The sequence below is a fragment of the Montipora capricornis genome, chromosome 12, assembly GCF_036669925.1.
Source record: "Montipora capricornis isolate CH-2021 chromosome 12, ASM3666992v2, whole genome shotgun sequence".
Classification (NCBI taxonomy): Eukaryota; Metazoa; Cnidaria; class Anthozoa; order Scleractinia; family Acroporidae; genus Montipora; species Montipora capricornis.
In genome coordinates, this window is record NC_090894.1 from 15,680,401 (window position 1) to 15,704,407 (window position 24,007).

The 24,007-nt window shown below is 40.4% G+C and overlaps 1 protein-coding gene across 3 annotated transcripts in view; it reads right to left on the bottom strand.

Moving 5' to 3' along the window:
- Positions 1–24,007, bottom strand: part of LOC138026245 (uncharacterized) — a 45,607-nt gene that overhangs the window by 18,064 nt on the left and 3,536 nt on the right. Inside the window, exons 1-43 of one of the 3 annotated variants that reach the window (XM_068873501.1) lie at positions 23,297–23,631; positions 20,713–20,793; positions 20,505–20,623; positions 19,965–20,025; positions 19,746–19,799; positions 18,837–18,929; positions 18,406–18,441; positions 17,823–17,991; positions 17,013–17,110; positions 16,727–16,837; positions 16,601–16,657; positions 16,384–16,417; positions 16,223–16,302; positions 16,050–16,118; positions 15,864–15,965; positions 15,178–15,253; positions 14,694–14,800; positions 13,824–13,947; positions 13,721–13,752; positions 13,062–13,227; positions 12,033–12,133; positions 11,644–11,757; positions 11,013–11,069; positions 10,660–10,693; positions 10,476–10,555; positions 10,153–10,221; positions 9,062–9,163; positions 8,860–8,935; positions 8,591–8,697; positions 8,353–8,473; positions 5,974–6,138; positions 5,173–5,273; positions 4,835–4,951; positions 4,614–4,670; positions 4,427–4,460; positions 3,746–3,825; positions 3,527–3,595; positions 2,905–3,000; positions 2,467–2,542; positions 1,893–1,999; positions 1,079–1,199; positions 673–695; positions 350–515 (exon numbers count right to left, since the gene is read on the bottom strand). In XM_068873501.1, coding sequence (XP_068729602.1) covers positions 350–515; positions 673–695; positions 1,079–1,199; positions 1,893–1,999; positions 2,467–2,542; positions 2,905–3,000; positions 3,527–3,595; positions 3,746–3,825; positions 4,427–4,460; positions 4,614–4,670; positions 4,835–4,951; positions 5,173–5,273; positions 5,974–6,138; positions 8,353–8,473; positions 8,591–8,697; positions 8,860–8,935; positions 9,062–9,163; positions 10,153–10,221; positions 10,476–10,555; positions 10,660–10,693; positions 11,013–11,069; positions 11,644–11,757; positions 12,033–12,133; positions 13,062–13,227; positions 13,721–13,752; positions 13,824–13,947; positions 14,694–14,800; positions 15,178–15,253; positions 15,864–15,965; positions 16,050–16,118; positions 16,223–16,302; positions 16,384–16,417; positions 16,601–16,657; positions 16,727–16,837; positions 17,013–17,110; positions 17,823–17,991; positions 18,406–18,441; positions 18,837–18,929; positions 19,746–19,799; positions 19,965–20,025; positions 20,505–20,623; positions 20,713–20,793; positions 23,297–23,392 — 3,838 coding nt within the window. In that variant the 5' untranslated portion in view covers positions 23,393–23,631. Of the gene's footprint in view, positions 1–349; positions 516–672; positions 696–1,078; positions 1,200–1,892; positions 2,000–2,466; positions 2,543–2,904; positions 3,001–3,526; positions 3,596–3,745; positions 3,826–4,426; positions 4,461–4,613; positions 4,671–4,834; positions 4,952–5,172; positions 5,274–5,973; positions 6,139–8,352; positions 8,474–8,590; positions 8,698–8,859; positions 8,936–9,061; positions 9,164–10,152; positions 10,222–10,475; positions 10,556–10,659; positions 10,694–11,012; positions 11,070–11,643; positions 11,758–12,032; positions 12,134–13,061; positions 13,228–13,720; positions 13,753–13,823; positions 13,948–14,693; positions 14,801–15,177; positions 15,254–15,863; positions 15,966–16,049; positions 16,119–16,222; positions 16,303–16,383; positions 16,418–16,600; positions 16,658–16,726; positions 16,838–17,012; positions 17,111–17,822; positions 17,992–18,405; positions 18,442–18,836; positions 18,930–19,745; positions 19,800–19,964; positions 20,026–20,504; positions 20,624–20,712; positions 20,794–21,355; positions 21,726–23,296; positions 23,632–24,007 lie in introns of those variants that run through there. The other 2 variants (XM_068873502.1, XM_068873500.1) reach the window with 2 other exon arrangements.

Consider the following 24,007-nt stretch of genomic DNA (forward strand, 5'->3'; position numbering starts at 1 on the left):
CCTGTTAAAAGTCTCACTTTTTCAGACTGTTTTTTTCGTTACCGCGTGACTAAAGCTTCTCCCTAGGATCATCTAAAAGTCTTCAAAGGATGATATAGACAGGAGTTTCATGCTGATAACTAACGCTACAAACCTCACAAACTATTGGAAACTGAAACAATAGAGCGTTTTCACTCACGTGACAAAAATAAATGATATTTTGATGAAACACAAGAAACTATTTGCATAAAAATAGAGTTCAATTCCCAGAGGATTAGTTTGGAACATCAACATGGCCGCTGTTTCTTTGTTTTGGAACACTAACATGGCTGCCGTGATGTCATTTGAAAACGCTCTATAAGCAGCTTACCATCAATCGCGTTTCGTAGTTCTGAATAATCCATGTTGTCGACTTGAGGTGGGCCTTTCTTGACTGTTTTAGATGACCTCTTGTTAACAGAAGATTTTGGGTCAGCTTTTTTTCCAGGGGAGCTATTTTGCTTTAAACTCCTTTTGCTTGCATTGCCCGCTTTCTCCTGGTAGAATAAATTAGAACACAATTCTGTCAATTGTGTACTGATCTTTCAGTGTCAATCACCAACACGTGAAGTGCTCAGATCTAAGAGATTCTTCATGACGAGTTTTTCTTGTGAATAAGATTTAAAAAAAAAGACAGACTCAGATAAAACCAACCTTTTCCTTTTGTTTCTCTGCTCCTGTGATAAAGCGAAAATATGTAAATTAACATATAGTGCGGTGGTCGTAGAGAATCAAATTTATTACACATAGCAATCACTACCAGTCTACTCAATGGCAAGGATCTTACTGAAAAAAGCTATTTATTCGTATCAAAGTATCCCAGAGACGTGGACACAGGGATTGCCACCTTTTCTCGGGCTTGTTTGATACTTCAAAGGTCGCTTCCGGCCCGGGTCCTTCGCACCGGTACAAATTGAAAAAGGCTAACCATCACCTCTTTCCACGTTTGAAACAGGTTCCGCATTTTCGATGCCCATCGATTACACAATCGGTTTTACAGACCTGCATACCTGAAAAATTACACCAGTTTGTGATAAGAGAAATAAAAAATAAACCGAACCTTTCTTTAGCCTGGGAAGGATCAGTTTCTTCAGATTTTCACTGAATTTCGCTTCAGCATCTATCCTGAGATCTTTCTTGTACAGGGACTTATATCCAGCTACGAAATCCGCTAACTCATCCTACAGCAGAAAAGAAAAGCCTCAGGAGAATAAATATAAGAAATGGACAGCGAAATACGGACTACACCAAGAAGAAAGTCGAATAAAAATAGTCTAATAGTATGGCGGGTATCGATCTTAGGAAAAGAAGGCTAACTTTTCCATAATGCTTTTGTCCCTCGAACAGAAGAATCGTTTAGGACATAATGTGCGAAAAGGAAAACAATATCATTTTTAGAGGGGAAAATGTTCATTTATGGCCAAAGTACTGAGCATGATCTATAACTTAAGAAAAAAGATGCCACAGATTTTTAGAGACTTTATACGCTCAAGGAGAAAATACACTCTTGAAGAGTTTTACAAAAAAAAAAACCTGAAAGAGTCTCGTAAAATGATCTCCATAGAATCTGATTGGTTAACGAAATCTTCTCAGCCAATCAGAGGCTGGGAGGTAAATGCATTTTCAGCCCACACGCTTAACATTTGGCCCGCTGACCGAAAGCTCCTAGATGGGGCAGAAGATTTTATCCCCGCGTGTATCGGTAATAATGGTAATTCTCTTCTTCTGTAATAATTCAAATACCGACTGACGGTACTAGAATTTAGGTTCTAGATATATCGTACCTATTATAATATTTACCCTGAAACTAACCCTAACAACAGCAAAAACGAATCAAGACAATGTAAAGAAATACTAAGAGACAAATTACATACTGTTGTGCTCGTAAGAATAATACGGCCTGCTGTGTCTGTATCTTCCTTTTCTAAACAACTGTGCAGTTTTGCAGCGTAAAAACGTGCGGGATCACGAGAGTATTTCACTGAAGTGGGATAAAGAGATAAGAACGTAAAACTTGATTAGCATTTAAAGTTTTACTAACTGGACAATTGATCAACAAGACTGAGAGGTGGATCTAAACACAACAATCACCTTTTTACAGACTTCAAAGTCACTAACACTGATCACGAATTGGCCGATACACAACCAAAGAGATTGTGGTTTTACCAAGCACGTCAGTAAATAGGAGTTATATGATCAGGCGCTCATGAGCTCCTGATGTGATCCAGTGACAATACTAGCAGAGATCACTGGACTCCAAACGTAACTTCCGCACAATATGTCGAGGGGTTGTGGAGACGTCTGACGGTCATCACCAGTCCTTTTCATGGCAATACCTGAAGATCTTTCTTACCGAGTCTCGATATGTGACTATGTGACACCTAGGCGTCAGCCCTTTACATGGTTTTTACCATAAGCAAAGAATTCAATTTTAACTCTTTATTTTACCAAGCACGGAAAATCCTTTCTCCATATCGTGACTCATTTCTTCCTCAATTGTTGTTTCCATTTCTTGGTTAGAAATCTAAAAAATACAAGAACTGGCATTTTTACCTAAGATTAATCAAGCACAGGAGCCCATCACCCTGTCAAGCAACTATATATTTAAAAAATTTAAACTGTCGCCTTTAGTGACTCGTCATCGTAATCCGATTATCATCGTAGTCCTCCGTAAAAGTAGTCATCCTTATCATCATCATCATCATCGTCGTCGTCATCATCATTGTTGACGTCATCGTCATCGTCATCGTCATCGCCAACGTCACCGTCGTCATCATCATCATCATCATCATCATCAGTTTCGTCGTCATCATCTCATGATCATGATAATCATCTTTATCTTCAACAGAAAAAAACTAACAGAAAAGTCCATTTGCAAATAATTACCCTCTTGTATTCCTGGAACATGACTTTAAGGTGCGCGAAGCTGCGTTGAGTAAACACCTCTGTAAATTTGCTCTTGTCCGTTCCAAGATACCCAGCCTATATTGATGAAGAAAGAAAAATAAGGAACAAAGGACATAATAACTTAGCTTCTCACACTGCTTTTCATAAACTTTTAACAAAATCCTTAAAGATATTATTAATGAAAAACGAATGAAAGAGAGGTCATTAAGAAAATGGAGGAAGAGAATAACCGGCATGGACTGATGCACATACATACATACATACATACATACATACATACAAACATTAATTAAAAATAACATACTTAATTGACCACTCCCCATAGCGGCTTTTCAGGGCCAATGAAACACAACGAAACGACGGAACAGAACAACGACAATTGTTAAGAATCCCAACCGGCCGGAGGCAAACCAGTTGGCTATTTACTAATTTACAAGTGCAGCTGGCAAGTTGAACCAGGGACAACCAGGATCAAATTCAACGAGTGGTCAGAGCGGGTCTTGAACCCGGGATCTCCGGTTCTCAAGGCAAGCGCCCTAACCACTGGGCCACACTGCCTCCTCAGAATACAGAATTCTCAACTAATTGAACTTGTCGATACCTGCATAAGCGCTTCTGCATCCGTCTTTGCGAGGCTTCTGTCCACTTTGCTGGATTCATCTCGTTTTCCCTGAAAATAACAAAATTACAAAGACAGTCATCGTTGAATCTTTTGCGTTAATCTAGTGGTCTAAGTGCAAATCCTGCATGGGTCAACTTTGGCTGGGAACAGCACCGCCTTGGTTGTAAATATCCAAACTGATCTACGTTTTTTATTTACCTTCGTCAGTTCAACCAACAGATCCTCAAAGTCACCACTCGTGTCTCCTTTAATATCTTTTTCTAGCGATCTGCCAAATTCTGTAGATACCAAAACAATAAGTAAGAAAACACGCAAAGATGTCAGCAACCTCGGAGACCCAGAGACAGTCAGTTGAGACGGGACGAGAAAATCACGGGAAAAATCAGGACTGGCTTAGGTTTTCAAGTAAGCCGCTAAGAAGGCTCTTCTCATCTTACTTGAAAACTTTAGTCAGCGGCTATTGAAAGGTGCAGACGCTCTGACGACCGCTACGACAACCTACTCATTTTTCAGCATGCGCAGAACTAGTTCAGTTTGCGCAAACGGCTCAGGATTTCGCGATCGGCGAAGCCTTCATTCACAATTAACCAGACATTTCGCTATACATTTAGTCAGTAGAGCCTCCTGTTCCTAATTCTTAGATCAGCTGGTTGGCCACGAGCATTTAAAAAAATTAGTAACTCAACCGAATCTCCAGAGACTGCTTACAATTCCGAACGCTGTTCACGAAAAAATAACAACAAATCGAATTTGGTTCATCGTTGTCTGTACTCTTACAGCAAATTGGCCAATGAGACTGCGAGATTACAAGCAATTCCGTTGTGGTAAAAAAAAAAAAACGATTTGTAAGGGACAAAAAATTAATTTTTCGTTACTTACGGTCAGTGTAGGTCTTTCTAATAGCATCCATTTCCTAAAAGAAAGTCATTTTTTTCTGCGGTCAAAGCTAGTACTAGTCATGGAGACTTCGTCTCGAAAGTGACAAGGTAAGTTCCAGAAACAATTTTGTCAGTAAATATTAACACTTGTTTAGCAATAAATCAACAAAACGCCTTTAGTAACTTACATCGTTGGTTCTTGCGCAAAGAATCTCAATCAAGATGTCTTCATCGGTGCCCAGTCCCTGAAGAGCATTATTAAAGTATATAAGTAATCAGACCTCCGCTGGTCCAGGTCTTGAATGATTCAAACGCAAGCTGTCTTAGAGGCATTTCATATCGCCTTTCGTCTGGCTTTTCAAGTTAACATGCATGAGCGGAACTCAATTTTCGAAAAAAACGTCTTTACCTTCATTGCATTATATAATAATCTTGCATCATACAAAGCAGCCTCCATGAAGAGTGATTCCACAGCGTCTTGGAGCTGTTCTTCCTCCAAAACAGGCTTCACGGCTTCTAGCAAGTCCTTAAATAAAATAATTTGAAGGCAAAGAGGACGATATTTTAATACACAATGCGCAAATTATGACGATGAAGCGTCAAAACATCACGGTACGAATAGAGCCCCGAACAAAAGCACGACCCCCAAGTGAATCATGACCAAACAGTTAGAAGGCCTGCAAAGATGAGGGCAACACTTTTTAGTATTGGGCGTCACCCACGAGGTGATATTTTGATCTCCCTTACCTGGCCGTGTTTTTCTCTGTACTTTTCTTTGAAGTCTTTCAGTTTCGACTTTTCATCGCAATGTCTCGCTAAAATATCTACAACTTTGTCCTTATCTCCATCTGAAAAACAAAGAAAGAAAGCCATTTACTTTATCTAAGAAAGTTACTGAGGAATGAGCAAAGATCTTACGTGTCGGGGCAGGGGAAAGATCAGTTCAAAATGGCGAAAGTGCGAGAAGGGCAAACCCAAGACATTTGCACAGAATGCCATTTTGATATCCTGGTCCAGTGCATGGACACTGGAAAAAAAAGTGTAACGGATGGAATTAATGGCGCTATAGGCTCGCCACCATTCTTCTTGTGACTGAGCCGCCGAACAGAAACCCTGCATAGGTAATATCAGAAACCCATAAGGGTTGAAACGTGTAACGCGCATTCACAGCTTCCGAATATTCAGTGCGAACTGATTGGTTGAATGTTTCAGTGCTAAGTATCATATTTGGAAACCCCTCGCTCTTGTTGTTCCAAATATGGTACTTAGCAAATTGAATATTCAGAAGCTTGTTTCCCAGCACACAAGGGGCCGTTACACGTTTCAACCCTTATGGGTTTCTGGTAATATACTCGTCCAGTGTTTTAATCCCACCAGCTACACATGCTGAGGTAGAGACAAGCGGAGGGAAACGAAAAGCTAGAGTTTTATTTCATCTACCCGGGTGTCTTGAGCTGCAGAAAGTGCTTTCGTGCAAAATGTCAAAAACCAAGGTAACAAATTGCAGTAATTCTAATGCGGGGCGTACTCGAGAAAAGGTTAACTCACCATCAATAGCTTTGCGTAGTTCATCCAAATCTTTCTCCATTAGTGCTTTAGGATCTTCCACAGCAGGTTTGTTTGGTGCGTTGTTTTCCTGATCTGTGACCTCTCCATCACTTTTGGGTTGATTGGTGCCAGTTCCTTTCTGTTGTTTCCCTGTTGCGTCTGGAACTGTCAAAGAAAAACGATTAAGCACACAGTACTTTATTGCAGAACATTTCGTTCAAGAGCGTTAATGTGCCCTATTCGTGCTGTGATACCACATAGGTGCTTTCAAAACTCTCAGGCTTTCAACAGACACGGTTAATGACGACGAAATGCCCTAATGCTGAATATTAGGGAGTTTAAGCAAAGACGACGGCTACGGCAACGAAAACGTCAGTCCAAAATATAACTTAGCACTATCGCAAGTATTTCGCGATTATTCCGTCTTGTTCACCTTGTACAATGCAGGCGCACTATCCTGTAACTGGGTGGGTACGAACGGTGTTGAAGTCAAAACAGAAAATGACTGTTTCATTGTTATATGCTCACGTTGTCTTCAAAACCTATAATATGGTGATTTCACGTTGTTAGGGAGTTTAAGCTAAGGCGACGGCTACGGCTATCATTGGTTAAAAAAGGAAAAAGAATCGTGTTGCACGTGCAGCACGAATTTCCGTGCATTTTTTGCCGCACTCCACAAAACAACAACGTGAAATCACCAAATTTTAGGTTTTGACGACAACGTGAGCATATAACCACGAAACAGTCCTTTTCTGCATGTTTTGACTTTAAAACCGTTCGTACCTATTCAGTTACAGGATAGTTCGCCTGTACTGTACAAGGTGAACAAGACGGAATAATCGCGAAATACTTGCGAAAGCGCTAAGTTATATTTTGGACTGACGTTTTCGTTGCCGCACAGGTAACCCAGGCTCACTGTGTGCGTCACGTAGGTATTAAAATATGGAGAACATTTGAGGCGAAGTTTAGGTCTGAAAATTTGCTAGAAAATGGTAATAAAAATCGATAAAACTTATCATGTGGTGAGCTGTTGTTGTCTTTAATACGTACACGAAGTTTCGGGGAAAATGGTCCCCGTTCACCTTCCTTCATAATATAGTGACAAGGTAGGAGACGGAAGCCAGCGTCGGGACTCCGATCGACCCAAAACAAGCACGATTTTTTCCGCGAAAATCAAATCCAGTCGCTAAATAAACACGCCAGGTTCGTGGAATAGGAATTTCTCTAAACCATGAATCCACTGAAGCATCTCCAGGTAGCAACGTAGAGCCACCAGACTCCGTAAAACTTGTAAGTTAACCTGCTAAAATGGCGGCCAGAAAGCGTGGTACTCACGAAGTGCCCAATTCAAAATGGCACTGAACTCTGGACGCCTGGTGACGAGTATAATAAGTTCTGGAGGGAGGGGAGTCCCAAATTCCTAAAAACAAAACTCACTGAGCAATTATGCTGTTATACAGCGGTGAAAGTAGAACCCATAAATTATCGAGAGCACGTGTCACCGGAGTGTCAGTCGTTAAAGGGAAACTGTCACGAGAAGCGCATGCGCTAGCGTCTTGTGAAAACGTTGAATCGACAAATTTCAAAAGGGTGTCCACTGGGGAGGGCCATGGTGGACAAAGGAGAAACTCCGGCGAATACGGTCATCACTTCTTTCCATCCCTCAAACTGACATTTCCCTTTTTATTCAACTTATACGACGTACAGTCTACTTTAGACTTCAAATCTACTTCAACGAAACAAAGATTTTAAACAAGCGGAGAAAATTCACAATAGGCGAGGCAAAGAGTTGAACCCGGATCGATGGCTTCACCTTGCAGTTTCCGATATCCACTAGACTAACGAGACAGCCTACCGGAAAATCGAATTTTTTAGAGTATTGAAATAGTAGTACCCAGCAGAGCAATTGAAAGTTAACCGCCTTCAACAGGGTTTTTAGACCTAAATACTGTAGATCAGCGCGGCATAGGTTAGAAACGCTATTTCTTGTTGAACTAAAGCTGTAATTCTGCCTCTTTTCATTCTTTTTAGAGCGGTAAGCTTGTCAATATTAACATGGGATATTGCGTCGTGTAATTGTTACGAAATGTCCAATGTCAGTTTGAGGGATGTAAATTAGTGTTGACCGGCGAATATACGTGACTCACGCGTGAATCCATGATGGCGGCTAGACTTTTCCGTGGACTCGAGAACAGACAAACTCGAGCATGCGCAGCTCAAGACAGTGCCCCTTTAATTCGGTTATTGAAACTAGCAGTACAACTAGTAATTTATGGATTGAGGCAGGACGTTCTTAATGATTTCTATGTTAGTTACATCTTTTTTTACATGCTATGGAAATTTTCAACTTTTCCCGTGAACCTTATAAGCAATATTTACCTCGACCAAGTTTGGCCAGTATGAGCGCTTTTAGATCCCCTTCGCATTTCTTGTCAACTTCGCCTGCAAGATCCACCTTATTAGCTCGCTGGAACGCAGCTGCAAGTTCATCAATTTGCGTCTGTCGCGGACAAAAGAAATCAGTATAATGAGCTGCTGAATGAATGAAGACTAAGCTTGTCAAAGGCTTTTACGGAATCCACAGTGATGATACAAGGGCCAAGAAAAACCAAGGTACCTTATTCTTGGGGAGGATGATGGTGGCCACTGCTTTTGTGTCCTCTTCTGTCAATGCTCTCTGCAGTTTTTCCAGGCGGAAGCTGACTGGGTCACGGCTGCACTTGACTGAAAGGAAACGAGGAGCATCAAAATTGCAGATGAGTTAAAAAAATCCCGCGAGTATAGTTGACTACAATGCTTCTCTCGCAGTGCTGATGGGGAATACATAAGTGACACACGTGTAACATATTTATTCTCGTCCTTTTCTCAGAGCAAAATGCGTCTTACCTAGTGTCATAAACGCTTTCTGCATATCGCCATCCATTTCAGCATCAATGGAGTCTGCGATGTCTTTGTTTGTCAACTGAAAACCGAGAAAACTTTTACATTTTTATTACGCAAAGGGATAACTGCTTAGATACAGATTTTCTTTGTAGATTAACGCGTACCTTATCTACCTGTCCTAAGAGATTAATCCAAATTCGGTTACCTTTTTGTACTCTGGGAATGTTGCACCAAGCTGTGGTCGGCTTCTCAGAGTGAAAATACGAATAAACTTGCCTTCATCGGTTCCCCAATTAGCCGATCCTGCCTAAGGAAAAAAGAATGATGAAGTTTTTCCGGGCAATTTTCTGATTACAAAAGCTGATTTTTTAAACTTTATAGAAGGACCTTTTTGAGGTTGTTGCTCCAAAAATGCTCAAAACACTGCCAAATAGCAGTTTTAACTAAACGTTGCACTTTCATGCTGAATCTAACATTGAACGTCGTACGTTAAGTAACCAATCAGAACAAATAATCAAACCACCAATAAAAACTCGCATCAAGTACATGTGACCGACTCCAAGCGCGGGAAAACGCAAGCGAGCAAGCCACAAGTAATGGGTTGCGGTTTTGCGAAATAAGATATAGCACTGCGTTTACGCGAAACGGTAAACGGAATGCTGCTGCTGCTAACCCTAACCCTAACTCTTTGTTCTAGCTTGTCTCCTACGTTTGAAAAGTTGATGAGAAATAACACACAGGCGGCGGCTGTAAACATACTGTAACGCCTATCTACTGAAAGTTAACTTGACGTTTCGAATGCACGCTAACTTTCAGTAAAAATGCGATACATATTGGTTATTGACCAAGCGTGAGGTCAAGATGGCTGGATATTGGCCAAGTTCTTTTTTGCGTGCTTATGGACCGAGACGAAATCGAGGTCCATAATCACGCACAAAAAAGAGAACGAGGCCAATATCCAGCCATCTTGACCGAACAGGCTTGATCAATAAAGGATTTATTATATGCGATAAAACACCAAAACATGATCTTTGATCTTGCGGGACAAAGCGAGAAATCTCGAGCGGGCAAGATAGCTCCATCTTGCCCGCTCGGGTAGCCAATCACAGCGCGGGATTTGGTTCAGCTTGCCCGCTCACGGAGCTAGTCATATAACAAATATCTCTTATTAACCGAGTTCGTGGCCCGTAGTGTAACTTAGGAACCGATTTTTTTTTGATTGTCAAGCTGGCTGCGGAGTGAACCTTAACTTACGATGCTAGATCTCTCTAATAACGTAAAGCCATAATTGCCTACTTCATGCAGCTCCTTGGCATCATTTTTAGCCATTTCCTTGTCGACTTTGGTTGATTCATCTCTTTGACCCTACAAAGCAAAATTGCATGTTAACGGAAATAATAGTTTGTGGAGGACGGGGGGAGGGGGGAAGGGGGGGGGGGGGAGGAGGTGGACAAAGGCCATTTGTAGTCATAATCCGCACGTCGTCGTTCGTTCTCATCTTCATCCTCCTCCTGGTCCTCCTCCTCCTCCTCCTCCTCCTCCTCATCATCATCATCATCATTATCGTTATACACGACCACGCCTTTAATAATCACTTTTTTACAGGAAAACGATCGTACCTTACTAAGCTCCACAAGCAAAGCTTCAAAATCACCACTGGTGTCTCCTTTTAGGTCAGTCTCCAATGAACTCTCATACACTAAGAGAAGTCAACCATATGGTATTACTTGATGGGGTCAAAAAAGCTAGCGAACAAGCTGAACCGTTAAATACAAGCTGAAAGGTTAAATAAGGCGAACGTACTTTTGCTGTATGCTGAATTTATTTCTTTTATTTGCTGTGAAGAGAAGGAAAAAGTGTTCATCAATAACGAAATGCAATGAAACACGTTTTGTGATTGATCAGCCGACACCACACAATATGTGTGAGGGACTTCTGTTTTGGCGTAAAATTAATGATAGCCTATACAATCTTATTCTTGAAACAGCTTGTGCGATTCAAGGGTGCTCTCAGGACTGAAAGAGTCACAGACCACAAAATTGGTATCTTTGTGCTTTATCCTGTTTAAAGAACGTGTGGGTTCTATGACGTTCCCTGCAACTGCCTCGAGAAGGGTGGATGCGTTTCAAAGTCTTTGTGATTATAAAATAACTTACCGAATTGCTTCTGGTGCAAAGGATTTCAATCAAAACATCTTCATCAGTACCCAAGTCCTAAACACAGCAACAAGCGTTAGAAACGCACTAAAAAAAAATTTTCACAGGTTTTCAAGGAATGTCTCAATTCGGTATTTACCAAAGCATCTGCAAATAGCAAAACTTGGAAGTGACACGGAAAATTGTAATTAAGTTTAGAGACGATTGCGTCCTCACAGTTACATTACCGTTTCTTTGATGAAAGCTTGGGGTCTTCTGTCTACCATTGTCTTACTTTTGAAGACGCTTGAATTATAAAAGGCAATTTGTGGCCGCAAGGAGAAACTCATTAGCACTAAGAAATTTTACCGATCATATCAGCTTTGTTGATTTTGGGGCAAGGAAGCCTCCTAACCCGTGGTGCCCCTACCTCTCCCCCTCCCGCCCCCCCCCCCCTCCCCCCACAAAAAAGAAACAAACAACTGGAGACCACCTCTATTAAAAGCATTGCTAGTTGAAATACGACCGACTACTTTAAAGGGTTAAACATGGGATGGCGATGTCCCTTCTGTTCTATTATCATTTCAATAGATGAGCATGTTCAAACGTTATGCAAATGCATGGTGAAGAATATCAACTTTACTCTTCTTACCTTCATAGCGTAATACAGACTCTTGGCATCATGCACAGCGCTTTCCATCAACAGTGATTCCACAGCCTTCTGTAAATCCTCGTCCAGTATGGGTTTAAGAGCCTCAAGCAAATCCTACAAAACAAATTAAACCCATTTACCGTTCCCGTGTCAAGGAGAATCTGGAATCGGCTGGGACCATTCGGAGTGCATCAGAAACGCCACATCTTCGGATCTTGGCTTTTTCGATTTTTTAGGTCAACACGAAAACTTGTTTTTCAGGGGAGGAGTGACAACAGTCTGACGAACTTTTTTCTTCGAATTTCTCCTTTTTGGTTTATGGGGAATAAAATGACCACGATATTAATAGACCTTAATAGCTTTATAAGGGCTTTTTTTAATCCACCCACCTTATTTTGTTTTTTCCTGTACTTTTCCTGCAGCTTCTTTAACTTGGATTTATCTGAACAATTCTTCGCTAACATATCCACAATCCGCGGCTTATCTTCAGCTAAAAAAAGAGTGTTTTAAGTAGGTATTTGGTTTACATGCAGGTCTTCGCGTGATAGCTCATATTACAACGAGGTCAGTTTTATTATTCTGACGGAACAACTTTTAGAACGTATAATCAAGGATAAAAGAACCATTGGCATCGTCGTTATCGTCATCATTATCATCATCGACATAATCAACGATTACAATCAACGTCAACATCATCATCCTCACCATCGCCATCATTGACGTCATCGTGATCACCGTCGTCATCATAATTGTTGATCAAAACGTGCTTCAGTTTACCGCGTCGCGGCGTTAAGAAAGACTAAAATTAGGGAGTTTAAGATCTACGACGCCGACGTCGACGAAAACGTCACCTCAAAATATAACGTTGGACTATCGTAAGTTTCTCGCGGTTTGGCCATCTCGTTCGCGTCTTACAATGTGGCCGAAGTATCCTAAAAATAAATTGGTACGAGCGGTTTCAGAGCAAAAATAGAGAACGAAAGATTCACATTTGAACGCTCACGTTGTCGTCAAAACCTCAAATTTGGTGATTTCACGTCGTTGCTGTGCAGAGGACCGCACGAATTTGTGCTAAAATGCGTGCTGCACGTGCAGCACGATTATTTTTCCTCTTTTAACCAATGATATTCTTGTTTCGTGGCGTTCTCGTCGACCACCGCGTCGTAGATCTTAAAGTCCCTATTGACTTTGGGAACGTTCCACCACTGCAACACCATTGCAAACAGCGGCGCCAATGGGACCGTAAGCGGCATCAATATGCATTGGCATTGGAGGAATGTAAAGCCTCGAAGTACACTATCTAACAGTCGATGCTTTCTCTATTGAACTTCTTCAGAGCCAAACAAATAAAGCATATAATTAAACAAATAGTAGTAAATACAGTTAAGTGTAGTAAAATTCTAAACGGCACCGTTTACCTTCAACCGCCTTTGCCAGTTCATCAGCGTCTTTCTCAGCAGCAGCTTCCTGTTCTTTCCTCTTCTTTTCTGCATTTTTATCCTTCGTTGGCGCTGCCGTTGGTTTTGGCTTAGGTTTTCCCTTGGCAGCGTCGTTTTTCGTCTTCTCAGCGGGTTTTTCGACCGGCTAAAAAAGTACATCGCAGTTAGGTTAATCAAGGCAAGGGAATGCGCTTGCCTGGTGGGATATCGTAGCAAAGTGGTACACTGACAAAAGTAGCAGAACATTAATGGGTACAAACAAATCAATCATTTAAAAACATTATTGATACTCTTCAAGAGTAATCCATTTCGTTCAAAATAAAAACCGAAATAAATTGAATTCAAAAACACCGGTAGAAAAAGAAAAGTTGATCATCAACGTCGACGTTGGAGCTTTGAACGTGCGGATCCAGTATTTGCTTGCATTATATCTGAACGCATGTGCGAGACAAAAGGAACGTGTGTTTTCGGATCCTACGGATCCTACACGTGCAGATCTGTTTTAGCTTATTGAATGTCCGCACACACGCGCAGCCACCATACGTCTTGACTGTTTAAATTCGCACTAATGCATTTTCGAAAGTGTTCGTTCCAAAGCAAAATATTTCCATATGATTGTAAAAATATCTTTGATATACCTTTTGTTGTTTCTTCGCCTTCGCCTCTTTTCCTGGAAAAAAAAAGGACACGAAAGAGTTCAAAGAGTGGCAAAATACACTGATCGAAATGACTAGTTGATACCTTTCTTAGCAAACTTTGCAAGCATCGCTGTCTTTAAATCTCCACTGCATTTCTTGTCGATTTCATCTGCAAGTTCTACTTTGTGAACTTTTTTGTATGCTGCTGCAAGCTCATTTAGCTGTGCCTGAATAAAACAAGTACAAATATCAGTCAGTACGGCAGTAAATTAAATTTCACTGATGAGAGGATGTAGTTTTCGCTCTCAGAGGTCAAGTTTGTGTCCTGCCGATTTTTAGTTGAAGCTGACCACCAGTTAAGCAGACCACCAGTTAAGCAATAGAGGACGTCTTCCGTGTTACCATAGCCGTGTAATCTAAACACGAGGGGGAGTTGGGAGAATTCGAGACAGTTATGCAAACTCGAGACGCAGTCGAGGGTTTGCATAACTAGTCTGATTGTGAACTGACCAACTATGGCTTGTGGAGAAACTAATGAGCATCATACATGGGAGTTTTAAAAGTTGTAATCTATAAGGTCGTGTTCTATTGGGATCAACCGTTTCAACCACAACCGGTTTAGGCTGAAGCGGTTGAGGTTTCCCAGTAGAACACTTTTCCAACCGTTTTCGGTTGAAACGCACGCGGTAACTCCTGAGTTTAGTCATTACCAGACTTCTCAGCGGTTACAAGTTGAGGGAAAGCAACACGGCAGGATCCCGCGGCCGACTTTAAATGGCCCGCGTAGACGGCAGCGGTCGCTGCCAATGCTTTCTCAACCGTTTCAACCTATTGTAGTTTGATGCCGGTTGAAAAAGTTGATCAACCGGAAACGGTTTTTTCGAAGAGAACATTAAAAACCCCAACTAACAAAACCAACTAAAAACGGTTGATCCCAATAGAGCACGACCTAATTAAATGTGACATAACTGACCTTGTCCTTACTGAGAACAATTCGCGCCACTGTTTTTGTGTCTCCGTCCTGCAAGGCTTTATGGAGTTTTTCTGAATGGAAGCCAGTAGGATCACGGACGCACTTAACTGTCGAATTAAAACCATTGTAACATTTCAAGTTACCCTTACTCTGTAAAACAACGAGAGATTTATCTGAAAATGCGCATAAATAGCTGCATTTGGTGAGATGCAGAGAAAGAACATGCCCGGGTCGTACGCATTGTCTCTTTGAAGATGCTGTCAAGTACGAGTCACTTTTAAAGGTCCAGTAGTGGCGGAGGGTCCAAATTTCATTTCCCGTCCCAACTTTCGTCTTAAACACAGTTCGAGCCTATTTTTACCAGAAACAAAGCGCCTGAAATCCCTTTTCGCGGTGAAAAAAGAAAACCGGCACAATTTTAATAGTAACCAAGTCACGAACCTTTTTATTGCACAGTGCCTACAAATGACATTACTGTACTTACCTAAGGTTAAAAAGGCTCTTTGTAGATCTCCTTCCATCTCACTGTCAATTGAGTCTGCGATATCTTTTTTGGTCAGCTGGAAAGTGAGCGCAAACGGGAATGGCAATCCATTTTTATCGTATGGAGTTTATTAATAATAATAATAATAATAATAATAATAATAATAATAATAATAATATTATTATTATTATTATTATTATAATTATTATTAGAGCGATTTTCAATTGAGTGTCGTAAAACCAAAACCAAAGTATTTACTTTAGCCAATCAGAAAGGATGGAGACAATCCCGTAAACCAATCAAACCTTGAAGTAATTACACGTAGCCGACACAAAGCGCGGGAAAATGTGCACTCGCGAGTCACGATTGGTTTTGGTTTCACTTATGATTGGTTGAAAAAGTGGCGCGAGAACTTTGAACCAATCACTGAGTGAACTAGTCATAAACCAGAGCAATTTGCTAATTACTTTCGACACTCAATTGAAAACCACTCTATTATTATTATTATTATTATTATTATTATTATTATTATTATTATCATTATTATCATTATTATTATTATTACTATTACTACTTACGTTATCTTCGTTGTTCTCGTCAAGGTTAAGAGGTTATCGTTATCTTCGTCATGTCATCATCATCATTAAACTCGGACAAAAGTTTTGCTGCGAGTCTAATTTACTTACTTTCTTGTACTCTGGGAAGGTCGCACCAAGCTGTGGTCGGCTTCTCTGAGTAAAGATACTAATAAACTTGCCTTCATCAGTTCCCCAACTGGCCACGCCCGCCTACGAAGAAAAGTTCAACTCGAAATCATCCACTTTGTACAGTCGTAGAACCACACAAAGGTAAGAAATTTGATTTATATTTACCTCCATGATGTCCTTGGCGTCCGCCTTAGCCAGCTCTTTGTCGACTTCCGTGGAATCATCTCTTTGTCCCTAAATGTAACGTATTTTTCTCGATTTTCGATTTCTAAACACTAACAATACATCTTTAAGATAGATCTTTGCAACGTATTCATGAGGATGTATTCGCGTCGCACCTTACTGAGCTCCACCAGCAAAGTCTCCAAATCGCCACTCGTGTCTCCTTTGAGGTCCTCTTCTAAGGTACTGTCGTACTCTACCATAAACAGAAAAAGAGAAAATCAGCTTCTGCTTACAATTAATAATGCAAAACTTCAGTTGAAGAGGGAACACTTACTTCTGCTGTAAGCTGCTCGAACATCTCTTAGCTCCTGTCAAGAGGAAAAGCACGATATGTACTCTATGAGAGCTTTGTCATTTGATTGTTAGCAATGTAAGTTACCAAGTTACAGAAGTCGTGTATGCACACAACGCAAACATACATTTATAAATGTCAGCGTCTGCTATACAGTGTAAAAAATTCTTTTCTTTCAACACCGAATCAAGGAACTCACCGCATTTGATCTCGTGCACAAAATATCTATCAAGATGTCTTCATCGGTACCCAATCCCTGAAAAAAAATGGAGCATTATATCATGATTTAGCCGCATTAAACAGGCTGAAAACGCGGCCATCTAACCTTCATCGCTTCGTAAAGTTGTTTAGCATCCTCTTCTGCTCCAGAGTGAAGGGAATCAAGTGCTTCTTGCATCTCTTCATCGATTTTTGGCTTGACCTCCTCCATTAAATCCTGCAAACGAAAGGAAGGAGATGAAGGATGTGTCGGATAGGCAGGCGCTGGGACAAATGTGTCAGGAAGGACCAGGAAAAAAAATTGGACAGGTCGGATGCAAGGATGCAAGGCCTGACCCAAAAATTCGATAAATTGATGGGCCGGGATGGTGATTGCGCATTCAGATTCTTACCTTGTCGTACAGTTCTTTGTATTTCGCTTTCAACTTGTCCAATTTCTTCTTTTCCGAAACTCTTCCGAGCACTTCAAGTATCCTTCCTTTATCGTTTTCTTCAGAGAATAGAAAAAACCGAAAGTAAATAATCAAATAAACAGTATGGTAGAGAATTTATCAGATGTCAATAGCCATTTTCACGGTTAGTTTTTGTCATTTGCATTACAATGTAAACTAACATGGATGCGAGGCAATTTCAGGTCAAAACTACAAAATACCCCGAAATTGCCTCACATACATGCTACATTACATTGTAATGCAAATGAGAAAAACTAACCGTGAAAAGAGCTATTATTTTATAACGATGGAAAATCATCGTAGTGAGCTGACAAGAGAAGTTCTTGAAAGCGAACGTCATTCGAGCAATAAACAAGACTAGTGCCCATGACGGCTCGATTGAGCTGTTCCCCCGTCATTACTAACAACTCACTAGGTATTAACTTTCAAGTTGAAGTGATAAATCGCGTAAGGAGTGAATGAGTAACAAGGAATATATGTCATATCGAAAAGAGCCACAGAGTGATCGTTTTGTTTACGGAAATTTTTAAAACATTTTCATGCAATCGGCTTTCCAAAGTACATATACTTAAGTCGGACGATTCCAATCTACATTTTTGCGATGACAGCAACTTCTCCTTTAAACGGAATTAAGCAATTTCCTCGCTCCTCGCTTTGAAAAAAAGCAGCAATGAATTCGTAAAACTGCGCAGACAAAAAAGCAATTTAGACGACATGGGCTGTCTGAAATGATGTCTTTTCTATACACACCTTTAATAGCTCTGTTGATGTTTTCAGCATCCATAATGACCACATGTTCCGGGTAGTCATCTTTCTTGTTGCCATTAGTATCTTTCTTCTTTTTGCTTTCGATCGGCGGTAGTTTGACTTGATCTTCCTTCTTCTTTTTCGCGTCTTTTTTCTCGGGGTCCGGACTTTCCTGAAAACAAAGGGAAAGGGAGAGATTCCGATGGCAATCACAAAGTAATGGACCAGAGAAACTTTTGCTTGTAACTTTGAAAGATTCTCTAATTTAGTTTTTGGTTAATAGAAAGTTGGTTTTGGGTTGGGAAAGTTAAGAAGGGCGCTCCATCCATTAAAGGTACCTTTCTTTTACATTTTTGCGAGCAGCTATAATACGATTTGTCAAGCGAATCTTTCCTTTTTTAAGACCTCTCACTCCCAAGATCTTAATGTTAATTCTCTTTACTGAATGCCATACATTCCTCTTATTGTCAGTTATGGGAATTTGGTGATATACTTAAACAAAAACCCTTAGGTGATAGATTTCTTTACTGTTGAAAATGTACTGATCTTGCAAGGAGAAAATATGTGTCAATGCCAAAACACGTACCACTGAGGGAAGTCTCTCGTCGTCACTTTCGTCTTCCTACAAAATCAAGAGGCACATGTTAGCGGAACTATCTTTAGCAGAATCAGGATCATCATCATCTTGTTATACGAAGAAGAAGAATACTTCTTTGAACGAAATAACCAAAACATAAACTGTTAAGTGCTAACAGACCACCCTTTCATATAATTATTGACTGACTAACCCCTGATGACTGCGGACATTGCTGATCAATTGCAACGGGCGCAAACATGCAGTTCGATAAGCCAATCAGAATTACGGGTAACTACAGTGCTCATAACTTGCTCAAAACGGCAAGAAACTTGTTTTTGGTTTGGGCTTTCCTTCCACTGAAAGTGTCAGAAGACATCTGTTCATCGATCAAATGATTGTATACCTTACGATCTCAACACAATCACAAAAAAAATAACTACCTCCTCCTCATCCTCATCTTCGATTTCGTCGTAATCTTTGGTTCCTCCGTCTAACATCGACAAATAGTATTGGTGCTTCTTAAAATCTTGCTCCTGAAAATAAAGTCAGTTGCAGGTCGTCAGTTCTTGGTTAGTTATACGCTATGTTTCGTGCAAACTGTGTCGCCACGGAAATGCGGGACAAGTAGTTAGAAACCGTTGTAGAATGTAGAATCCAGTTCTACTTTTTCCGCGACTTGTCTCATAACGATGGCTGGACCAGAGTTGTGAAATAACGAAGCAAGTTTTCTTGCAAACTTTGAATCAATTGGGCTGATTGGAACAGAGAGAGCAAGAAAAACCGCCGGTGTGTTATCTGTCACGTATCACACTGAGTTCTTTACGCCATACATAAAAGTTCAAAAGGGAAAGAGCCTTTATTTACACACAATGATGTTCAAGGCTTTGAGCTTACGCCGGGTCGAGTATGGAAACCCTAACAAAATAAACGAAATCATGACGGGAACATTAGCCGGAAAGCCGTTGGTTTTTTAAAAAGCGTGGTGGAGATAAATTCGAGGTCCAGATGGAGGTCAAAACGGGATTAGAGACCGGATGACACGCCGAATCTAATCCACCTCTCTGACTGGACCACGACGCCCCCGGTTTCCACCTCACCTACGCTTACGCCACCCGAAAAACACGTAAACTGTCGACAAAGTGGAGGAAAAAAGCGAAGCTGAGCGTGAGTGGAAATTTGATGATCCGGGAAAATGTGGACGGATCCAAATCTCAGGGCCGAGTACGACAGAAAATGCAAGAAGTCAAGAGGACCAGGAATGCCGTAGGATACCCAAACCTGACGTGAAGGACACATTAAATTAGTTAACGTTAGCAAATATGGGGCTCTTTAGAAAGAGAAACTCTTACCCATTTTTGTACATCATAATATGGTCGAATTTTCTTTAGTCGGTCGCGTTGTTTCTAGAGAAGGAAAGACATTCGTAACAAAATTATTTAATACAACTACATTTCTTGATATGTAAAACTCCGAAAAATGTGCTTCAAAGGATGTTAGCAGAATGAAACAGGAGCATCAACAGTCCCTGTTCGTCTACTGGGCTCAGATGTCGAAGATTAAGAACGTACCTCATTTTCAAGACTAATTCTTCTCTCTCTTCTATCCCTGAAGCGCTTCAGCCTATCATCGCTTAAAAAAAACAAGGTAGAGTCAGTTTTAGTACGTGATTTACTTAGCTACAATTAGAAAGCTACAATTGTAACCTGATTCCCAGACGGTCTAGGTCGTGCGTGGCATGAGCGACCTTGACCGTCTGAGAATCAGGCTACTAGGAAGCTGGTCAGTTAGTCAGTCAGTTCGACAGTTCGTCATTTAATTATTCAGTCAGTCTGTAAGGCAGATAGTTTGTCAGTTACTCGCCCAGACTGTCAGTCAGTCAGTCAGGCAAAAAGTGGTCTGTCAGTCAAACAGTCCACAACTCCGCAGATAGTCAGTGATCAGTCATTCATGAGTCAGACACAGTTCACAGTTGGCAATCAGTATGTCTGCAGCTTATACATCAGTCAGTTTGTTTTGAAAACCAACCAAAGAATTATATAATATATTATGATTAACCAGTAAAATTGTCAAACAATCATTAATGTTTTAATCCATCAAGAGATAAAAACCTTGGCTTCCATTCCTTGTTCCAGTTGTCTACTCTAGCTGGCGACTGTTTAATCTTCATAAGAGCTGAAAGAATTACTTGATTTTGTCTATCGATGGCTGCTTGCCTTTCCTGTTGCATCTGTGGCAGAAATCATTCACCAAAACGTAGCTTAGACTGAGTGAATATATGACCAGATATAAACTAGAGATAAATCCACTGAGCTATACCTGCATTTTCTTGACAGACAACTGCAGGTGTTGATGTTCCTTTGGAGGAGTTATATCAAGAAAAGGCTTGACATTTTGAAGCTACAATAGATAAGCAAACGCATAAATATAATGCCATTTTTGCTTTCTGCATAATACATAATACATAATACATAATACGTACAAATGAAACTGACATATAGATTGGCACCATGAGAAATAAATTTTGAGTACCCATCTCTTAATTTCCTTTTTTAAATGGAATCAGGCTGTCTTCTTCAGAGTTACCAAAGAAATGTAAAATGTAAAATTAAATATGGTCGATGAACTTATGCTCAAAGCTACTGACCACAGTGAATGACTGAAAATCAAAACAAAGGAAGATGACACCATAATAAATATGCCTTAATTCAACATACAACTAAACACACGAATGACCAAAAGCGCCTATGATCGAATCGTTCGATGGAGTGAGCTTAACGAAAATAACGAGAATTTTACTGGATGGATTTTATCCTTCTCACTTTCGTGTCCCTCTCGGTTATGCAGTTATAAAAACCAACAGGTGATGTTAAACTCAAAGGTACACAAGTTAAAGATTGCTTCACAAGTTGTGAACAGTGACAGGATTCTTGAAACGAAGAACGACATAGAACCTTCGTACCCTGTGCCAATAATCTTCAGTTTGTCGCTGCTTGATTCGCCGATCGACAGGTTTGGTTGGGAATGCTGTACTCATACCGTCTGTTTGCACATAATTTGAGTGTTTATATTTCCTGACTAGTCAAATATTTGCCGCAAATCCGTATGATTCGACGTTGTACGTGACACGAGACCCCAGTTTACTCGTAAGCTGTCGTTGTTGATATCAAGAATGCGATGACATATTGGACAAAAAAACAATCGCACGACTTAGGACGAAGGTCAAGAAAAATGACACCAACAGAACTGTTCTTGTGATTGTTTTTAGCAACGGAGAAGAAGTCGACTTTGTTATGCAAATGTAAAGTTTCTAGAGAAGATCAATGGTGTTCAGTTGCTATGACGTCACGACGGCCATCGGCCATTTATTGTGTTGAATCACGCAACGTTTAATTTTATTCACGCTATCGCTGTATAAAAGACAAGGCATGACACTAAGGCCAAACGTCGAACTTCACATGAGACGAACTGAATTGAACTAATTAAGGTCATGACAAGTACGACGTTTGACTCACTTGAGTTCGATGAACTGTATTTGGATAGACCAACACTTTCTCTCCGACGGATAGAAGATAGAACGTTTGAAGATCGAGCCTGGGAGGTTTTCCCCTCTCCTCAAAAACCAACATTTGACTTGATTTGTGTTAATTGTTAATTTCAATTTACAGTGTCCCCAATTAGTGCTCCAGCGCTAGAACGACTAGACACTTAAATAAAGTTCCTTTCCTTTCCTTTCCTTTCCTTTCCTTTCCTTTCCTTTCCTGGGACAAACACGAATGGTGTAAAGTGCAGGTTGCATAACTGAGACAACCCAACCCTTTACAGAAATGCTAACCTTAGGCTAAAATATTATTTTTAGGCCTAATGTTAGCATTAGTAAAGTTCTGGGTTAGGGTTAGGGTTAGGGTTAAGGTTCTGGCAATAAACCTTCAAAGCTCACTTTCTAATCTGTCATGATGGTATCATTGAAGTTGCAGGCTGCCGCGGTAGTGAATACGGACCCGGCATCGAGGAACTTGGTCTCAATTCAATGCGTCGAACTCGATCAAATCAGTAAATGGATGGTTAACTCATTCTTAACTCATTCAGTCACTGCTTAGTCCGTCCCTCTCCGTCCTACACATCGCTACCGTTGGGCCTTCAATTCAGTCTTAAATCGTGGTTGACAAACATCCGTCGAAAATACAATCCCGTTCTGGAGAAACTTTTTAAATTGAAATGCGAAAATTGAGCACTACGGGGAAACACATATAGCCTTGAAATTATCTTGCTAGAAAGCAACGTGTGTCGTTTAACTAAACAAATTCAACTTGGAAAATAATTGATGGCTTTATAAATGCCAAATAAGGTATTGGACGTTCTGTCAATCTGTCGTTCTGCCTGTTTATGAAACAGGGTGGTTGAAATGAATTAAGTCCTCTCATGTTGCAACGTTTCAAAATCTAGATGTTTGTAGTCAGTCCCTTGTAAGCAAATCAGGCATAAATGACCGACAAATATAAATGAACAATGTGTTAGGATTTTGGGGCAAAATAATCCAATTATAATTTTTTCATGTTCTATTGCCGTTGATAGGAGATCTTTCTAATTGAAAAAAAAAATTTTAGTGAAAAACATCGGATCTATAACACTTCACATTAACTGAATTGACATTGCGATACCGTGTGCTCAACTAATCAGCTCGGACGGAGATGAAACGCAATATTTATCTTTGGTGAAGCGTGTTACAGGGTAAATAACTAATTCCAGACTATTTATTTTAAATCGATCATTGATACAAAACACACCACTAGTGAGTAATTCCGGAGAGAGAAAATGTTATCAAGTGCTGAAGTATTCATCTTGCGTGAACTTAAATGTTACTTCAAGATTTACAACGTCAAATTGAACAATTTCAACCTACCCTCTCATAGTATCCCTCCTCTTTTTCCTTTTCAAACCTCTTTTCGACAGTTTTATTGCACGAAGGCATCTTTTTCCCGGGCAAACAGCTGTGCATTGTGATGTTGTGGGTTATACGGCGATAAAATCACTTGCAACCGTGGTATCCAAAAAAAGCTGATGCAAGGACGCGTAAAAGACACGCGAATAAAGAGCGGTGTAAAGTGCGTTGAGAGTCTCTAGCGACGTCTGTACACTTCGAGAAGTCTTAAGTGTTCTTAACTTTCACTCGCGAATTAATATACTTGTCCTTCATACTCGCAACAGTTTCGCCGAAAAACGAAAGATCGCGTGAGTAATAAAGGTGGTGTTTTGCCATGGCGACACTGTTTTGTACATTTGCATTTAAAGTGCTTGGTTTTCTTAAAAGGAAAATTCTTTCTTCGAGCGAATTCAGCTGGAAAATTTAATTCCTTCATCATGCGACGTCTCGCAGAGAAACGACAGCATTTTCCTCTCAAACTGGAATAAGTTGATTAACTGATGCCGGAAACAGACGAAGCGACATAATTGGCTGAATGCAAAAATGGTGGCCAGTGTATTATTCCATTATTCTTGTGCTAATAAAAATTACTAGCTGGCCTGGAAAGCATCTGTAAAATAGAAATTACTTTTTTCTGAAAAGAGGTTGTTACGGCTAATTAAAACAGAGATAAAAGAGTAATATATTATT